The sequence below is a fragment of the Cydia fagiglandana genome, chromosome 15 (genome assembly GCF_963556715.1).
Source record: "Cydia fagiglandana chromosome 15, ilCydFagi1.1, whole genome shotgun sequence".
NCBI lineage: Eukaryota > Metazoa > Arthropoda > Insecta > Lepidoptera > Tortricidae > Cydia > Cydia fagiglandana.
Genome location: NC_085946.1, coordinates 1263126 through 1270787, shown reverse-complemented (window position 1 = coordinate 1270787; position 7662 = coordinate 1263126). Strand labels below are relative to the sequence as shown.

At 37.4% G+C, this 7662-nt stretch overlaps 1 protein-coding gene across 1 annotated transcript; it reads right to left on the bottom strand.

Annotated features, from left to right (window-relative positions):
- Positions 1-733: 733 nt before the first annotated feature.
- LOC134671179 (mitochondrial genome maintenance exonuclease 1-like) lies at positions 734-6960 on the bottom strand. Its single transcript, XM_063528961.1, has 5 exons — positions 6629-6960; positions 5844-6296; positions 4898-5111; positions 2918-3263; positions 734-2405 (listed from the first exon to the last, which is right to left on the bottom strand). The coding sequence occupies exons 1-4, from the start codon at positions 6828-6830 to the stop codon at positions 2924-2926; spliced, it is 1209 nt and encodes a 402-aa protein (XP_063385031.1). The 5' UTR covers positions 6831-6960; the 3' UTR covers positions 734-2405; positions 2918-2923.
- Positions 6961-7662: the final 702 nt, after the last annotated feature.

Sequence of the window (7662 nt, the reverse complement as noted above, 5' to 3'; positions counted from 1 at the left end):
CGAGGATCATTTTATGGAGCGTTGTTGTTGCAAACCGGACTGTCAATTCGAAGGTCGCGGGTTCAATCAAAGTGTTCAAACACCGGCTCGTACCTATGAGTTTTTCGGAACTTACCTATATATGTACCTGCGAAATATGATTGGATATTTACGATTCGATTTTCGGCGTTGTAAAAACAAAAACATCATGAAGAAACCGGACTAATAACATTGTCTGTGACTAATAAGGCCTAGTTTAGATGGGTTTGAAGGTCAGATGGCAGTCGCTTTCGTAAAAACTAGTGCCTACGCCAATTCTTGGGATTAGTTGTCAAGCGGACGACACAATGAGTCGTGGCAAAAATGCCGGGATAACGCGAGGAAGATGATGATGATCCTTCCTGGAATAGAGTCCTACCTTCAGAAAAATATTCCGGGTAATTTGTGAAATACAAACCTATATACATATACCTAGTAAAATCGAAGGTACCTAATAGATGCAAAAGGGAAAATAAAATAAACATTAACGTATTATTATTTTATTACAAGATATGGCGTGAGTTATACAAACATAAATCAGACTTGGAATATAATAATGATTTCAGAGTTTACAAAAGTTTCCATCCACGTGTTACTTAGTATTTATAATGCGATAAAAGCGCCTGAGGTCCTACGGCGAACCACGTTCGACTTGTTGCCTCCCTGTCACACTTACGTACAAATTACATGTGCGACAGAGATGTTGACTCTGTCGCACATGTAATTTGTACGTAAGTCGAAAACCGTCGGATAATTCCGAAAAGGGCATCTTATGATGGAATTTTGGGTAATTTTCATCAGATTTACGGAATTATCGATTATACGAAATTGGCCTTCTATAAAAGTAACGGCCAATTTCATAACATACAAGTCATACAACTGAAATTATTTAATATTTATTCGAATCATCCAGAGCTTAAAATTAAAGGAACATGAAATGTCTACATTTGTGAAGCATTAATTGTATCTAAATAAAAAAATCATATAAGTACAGCAGAAAAGAAAAAAAAATCTGAGTAGTTTTGATATTAATACAAAGCGCAAAACTAGAATTTTGAACTGTAAGACAGAGCCCGCGTAAAAGTTAAACAAAAGGGATTATTCTTATGTGATTTAGGTAGTGATGTAGGTAGTTGAGGTAAGTTTATGTTATTGCTAGCTATTGCTAATAAATGCTATGATTTATTTCGTATTCTGAAAAATCTAATTATGTTAAGAATTTTAAATTGTATTCGAAACTGACTAGGCACCTACTACTTTTTTGGTATTTCGCTACAATTGATAGTTTTACAATAACAAAGCTTATTACAATTTTCACATCATAATCCCGAGTGCTATCGATAAACTTTCAGTCGATAACAATTCAACACTTCATCACGCCGTTTGTCGCCGTGGATAAGATAAGATTGAAGCGAAGGCAAGTATGAAAGTGTGACCCATTTCTTATCCACAGCGATAAACGATAAAATGACTTTGAATCTCACCATTATTTCGTAAATTAGTCTTGCTCGGATTTAGGGTGCGTGTTTCGGGTTCGGCACAGGTAAAAGTACCCACAACAAAATGTACTAGATTATCATGGAACCATGTCAAATTGTTTAAAAGAGTTCTCACTTTTACAACACATAATTTTCATTTAGTTTCATGGTTAGGTCTATCTATTTGACTATGTCATGAGCATTTTACTCAATATAAGTACATCTAGTTGATCTAGCCTCGTAAAACTCAAATCGATATGAGTTTCTAAATTTCAACTACAGTAAAACCTCGACTATCCGAACCCTCAATTATCACACTTTTTACGTGTTTTATATTATAACGTTAATTTGTACTTCAAACTTTATTATACTACTGTTTTTATGTAAAAACGTATTGTTTTTGTTTGATCTCGTCCCAAAAAAACTTTGATTATTCAAACTAATCTCTGTCAATGAGTTCGGTTAATCGAATTTCTGCTGTATATGTGACGCCACAACATTTCAATTTGTTTTAGTACTTATATAAACAGAAACAATTAACTGTCCATTGGTGGACCTGCCTTCTGTAATATGGTTTAGGAACTGTCAGTTAACAGTATGGTCGATGGTACAAATACGCGAAGAGACTTTCGAAGCATTATAGAAAGAAATGATGTTATAATCTTATCCGAGCATGACCTTAATATTATAACATGACAATAATGATTATACAATTACAATAGATCCAGAAAATCTTAAGAAAACTAGACAATTTTCATTCAATTTGGGAAGACTATCCGATACAACTTCAACAACAGTCTTTTTTTTTCATAACAAATCTTACATTGATCGAGACTCACAAATATTGACAATAGCTTGAATTAGTCTTCTTCATTTCTTCGGTTTAATGTTTCATCCGCTTTATCCCCGCTGAAAAGAAATAAAGTTTTGAGTTATTTAATTGGTATTTGAATAATATATGATGTTGATGAATAACATTTGTTGACAGACATAACTACGTCGGTATTTTTATGAAACTGACTGAGATAAAAGAAGGATGTGTAAGGGCTCCTCTACACGATGGGCCAGCGCCGGCCACTCCAAGGTACGCATTTATGCGTTAGAGGGAGCAAGTGATATTGCTATCTCATTCTACTGCATGGCTGCGTCCCTTGGAGTGGCGGGCGCTGGCCCATCGTGTAGAGGAGCCATAAGACGAAGTGATAGCTAATGGGTGGACTGTATGATGAGATGATACAAACACGTAGGTATTGTCAAAATAATTATTTTAATAAATTATTGCAAGTAAGGAAGCATAGTATTCTTCCAATTTTTTTCTAAGTAATAGTAGTTAATAAATAGAAAGGATGGACATCATTATTTCAAATTCTTCTTCATGATTGGAGGTAGTCATGAAGAAATAATGATTTCAAATTACTCACCAATAATTACTGGAGATTCCCAATTTCTTCCTCAAACAATCTCTTCCCTCCTTTCAAAATCTTCTCCGAATCCTGTCCATGTTTCTTCATATACGTCTCCAACCGTATCAGCCATTGCGCCCAGTGTTCCCTAAGCTTGTCCATCGAGAGATGATAATAGTCAGCTTTGGAACCATCGGTGTAGGCGATGACTAAAAGAGCGTCCCGGACGTTCAAATGCTTGTAGTTCAGGTCATTGCAGACTGCACCGAAGTAGGCTGCTAGCTGGACTGGGTTGTCGTAGGTTGTGGCTATGGATTTGCGTTGCTTGTCAGATTTCTTCCATTCGATTAGGGTTGGCTTGTCGCTGGAAAACAATAAAAATTACATTGACACCTTGGGCCTGATTCAAAAGCTTCTAAGATAATATTGTATAATTTATTTTATTTTATTTTATAAGATAATATTGAAAAGAGGTAAGGCGGTGTATCCCCAGTTGTCTCCGTCCCACGTGACCGCCGCCATACATGAGACGGAGACAGGTGGGAATGATTCATATGAATGCACCTTATCCCACATCCCACGTGCGCGGCGGGAACTAATAGGAATACAGATGTTGGTGGTAGAAATAAATAAGTATTTGCAAAAACAACTGTAGACAGAAGGTTATACTATAGTATTATTTACATTAGATTGCTGCAGTTACGCGGTTGACTGACCAGACTAGAAACTGCATTTGATTTATTGTTTAGTCATCCAGGCAACGGCCTCATAAATAAAAGGGTTAAAGACGATTAGGTACAATACAAAGTACTGGGTGTAATGAACCTATTTCTCGCCTTATTTTACATGTCTGTATTACTGAACTTGACTTTAAACGTTTCACCTTCATTTACATACCTTTATTTACATATATGGAATGTCCCACCCCTTTATTTGCAAGATCTTTATTCATGAAAGTCTGTCATATTTAAAAGTTCTTTAACCCCTCAGCTGTGGAGATTAATATGTGAAAGTTTCTGTTTAATATTTTAGATGCCCGGTTAATAATAAGCCATTAATACGAGTATATATATGTATATACGTCTTCGTCCTTATCCACTTATCCAGCAGTTAGACATTTGTGATTGTTTGACTGACCATATTTAACAGAAGTATTTTAAGTTTCTAAAATAATGTCTGTTACATAAACATTATTCAATCCCGAACAGATATGATGGCTAGGCTATATTTTATCGTCTATCGTGTCACTCTCGCATTTTACAGTCAATGTATTAAATATTGACACCGACAAAGTACCAATAATATATGGGTACACACACTACACTACACTAGTGTATGTTAAGGTATGGTCATGTACCTATACATATTCTTGACACTGCCTGTGTCGATATTTCAAACCTTGACCACAGTCGCGTGCATTCGAGTACGTTGCCCACCCGCTCGCATTTGTCTGCTCTCGGTAGGCCTCAGTACAGCTCGCCGCGGTCGTATTGTATTGTAGGAACAATTGCATCATAAGTCAGAAACGCACATGTGACACCCTTAATATAGGAACATCCATTGCATACGAATACCGCTTAGCGTTACTTGTTAGTCTCCATAGGCTACGGTGACTAAAATCGAGAAAAAACTCTTTAAAAATTTTAATTTAGCGCTACACAAGTACCAGGGCCTCATGAGTTACGAGAAGGTGTCGTTGACCGCCGTGGGGCGCGGGGCGCGGCGGCCGGGTCGCGTATCAGTATGAAGGTACAATAAAAGTGACAACCCTAAGCGCCAACGCAAGAGTAGGCAAATAACTTGCCGAGCGGCCTTAGATTCACTACTGTTCTTAGTGTACTGTGCCTTGACTGTACATACATACCTACCTACATCATACTTTTAACAAAGAGCATGGTGATTGATGACATGCGGCGTTAAAATCGCCACCATCATACAGACATGTGTCTCTAAATTGGTTTATCATAATTTGGCATGCAATACTTAATGTATACTTACTCATAATAAGCGATAGCATCAAATATCCCTCTGTATTTCAAAACTGGGTGTACTACGTTGGACTCAATGGCTTTCGGAGAAGATATGTGCTTCAAGACCTCCGCTACAGAGTTCCAGACTGGCTCCACATCTTTTTCTATACGGAGCTGAGACTTCGGCTGAGTGAAGTAGTCTTTGAGCGTGCTGTGGAATTTTGAGCCGAGAGCCAATTGAGCTGCCAAAAAAAACATTGTATAAATTAAAAGGTAATTCAAATTGCTTGTTAATTGGCAGCATATAAGTAATGCATTATAGACATGATGAAATAAAAAAGATGCATAATTTTTCTTTTAGTTTAATAGTTACTAAGTACTATGGTAGCAAATTTTTTCGATATATTAATGTAACCTCAGGGACATTATATGGATTTTTTTGTATGGCAATATCTATACAAGGTGACCCGTTTTTACTGTCCGTGATAATAATGTTATTTTTCTACTACAATTGTTTATTTTAACCTATATCTTATTTTGTTAACATTGTTTATACCTACTCATGAATCTCCAGGAATAGATATGTGTTCTGTGTTCTTTATCTTTGTATCTGTACATTGTGTACAATATTATGTAATATGCTTTTTATGAATATTGACCTTATAATTTGATGTTACATCATATAAAGCAAATAGTTCTCCCCCGCCAACCTCTGTTAATATCTGTGATATTATATTTATATGTGTGTGACATAAATATAAAATAAACAGCATTAAATAAATAGTTACTAAGATCATTGACTCTGAGAATGCATTAAAAACCCTAATCACTGTATATTAATGTACCATTCTTAAAAAGTTCGCCTGGCTGCATCTAGCTTTTAATCGGTGCTTTTTATGCAAGGTCAATATAGGTAAATAACCATTAATATAAAACTGACAAGAAATTTGGTGGCATACAAAAATGACTCTTACCTTGATAGAATCGTTCAAATTCCTCTTGTCCCATTTCAGCAATTCTTTCCTGTTTCCACTTTTCTAATGCTGCCCTAGATTCATTTGTCATAGTTTTGTTCAGAATCAGGGTAACCGATGGGTATTGCTGGGCATAATCGTTCCGGTAGGGCTTGATCTGAAGAATCTTGTCCTCTGACACATAACCTTGCTCTGCAGCCGTGCTTCTAGCTGCACTGACAGCTGCTGCAGTCTTGAAACCTCTCACACTAGCATTATTTAACAGCACACCCACAAAACTAACACAAGTCCTCGTATTCTGCCACATTTTTCTTTTAAAAATCTCCACTGGCAGAACAGGATTGTATTTTAGGCAGGTTATATCATTTTTCTTAGCACTACTGTCGAATTTCACTGCACTTTCGCTAGGCGCCGACGCTCCGTTGTTTTGATCCGCGAGTTTGCTATTTTTAGCTGCAAAGATAAGTATAAACTGAGAATGTGGCGCATCTACGCGTGTGTAACTCACGGCGCCAGTAGCGTAATGTCATATGATTGTAATTGGCAAGGCACGACTATCTGCATGCGGTTGATACGCAATAAAACAGTCGAACCCGTGATTACAAATATAAACGACCAAGTAAACAAAGCAATTAGAGACGGGCGACAAATCTTTGTTTCATGAGTAAATGTGAACGTCATAGTTCCTCACATGGCAAACCAGCCTATTTTTACCTTCAGTTGAGTAGAAAGTTGTAATAAATCTCGCCAAGGTTGCAGAAACCTTACAATCGATTTGCACTTACCAGACTTCCGTAATTTCTGTTTCCTCTGTTTGTTTGTCTCCAATAACGGGCCGAACAGTTCTTTGTTCTCTTTATTATACAGCTTAATCTTTTCTGCCGGTTTCAAGAGAGAAGCGGGATGAACCACTTTAGTCCTGATTGAGTCCTTCGAACTACTCGATAACGAAATCCTCCGGCCAATGGCCGATATAGGTCGTAACATTTCGAAGAACGATATATTCTGTATTTATTTTTCGCTTTAAGAAGTATTTTTAGAGAATCAGAACGCCAATATATAGCACTAGAAATCTAGAACAAACAATATGAAAAGCGTAGAATTGCAGGCATTTAGAAAATCAAGTTAGATGGCTGTCAAATCTCTGACAGATTCAACGCCGTTTTGGAATTGAAATGACATTTTTTATTGACATGTTGTTATGTCGGCATAATAGAATAATGAGAATAATAAAATTTTAAATTCTCCGTTGTTACAAAAATAAATACGAATATTAAGTTGACTGTACCTTGTTCCAAGCCTTCAAATTGAGATGGCGACATTCGTTTCATACTGGCAACACCACAGTTCCGATGACGTCAGGCGCAATACCGGCTTTTATAACGGGTTTTTTCCATGCTTTTTCGAATCCAGCTGGCAGGCTGCGCGCCAATGCTCAGGTCATGATAGAATAGAACAGGGTGTGCTAGAGCCGGCTTCATTGACCCCAAGTTTTGTTTCGAACATGTTTCTGGTTCCATAAAAAGGTGGGAGCGTACGCCCAGTCTTCAACCTAAGACAGCTAAACCAGTACATATATGTGGCCAAATTTCACCTCATCAATATGTACAAGGTCCCAGACTTTCTTCAACCACGAGATTGGCTCGTAAAGCTCGATCTCCACAACGCATACTTTCATATTCCAGTCAAGGCCTCACACCGGAGATTCCTGAGGGTAATGTTTCAGCACCGGCTTTGGCAGGTGACCTCCTTGCCGTTCGGTCTCGCATCATCTCCGAGGACATTTGCTCTAGTCACCAACTGGATTGCGGAAGTGCTG

Excerpts from the sequence above, each read along its gene's own strand:
- LOC134671179 (XM_063528961.1), bottom strand. The coding sequence starts at position 6,830 with ATGTTACGACCTATATCGGCCATTGGCCGGAGGATTTCGTTATCGAGT. Across the intron at positions 6,297-6,628 it reads ACAGAAATTACGGAAGTCTG|CTAAAAATAGCAAACTCGCG; the intron begins GTAAGTGCAAAT and ends TTATCTTTGCAG. Across the intron at positions 5,112-5,843 it reads ATTTGAACGATTCTATCAAG|CTCAATTGGCTCTCGGCTCA; the intron begins GTAAGAGTCATT and ends TTTTTTTGGCAG.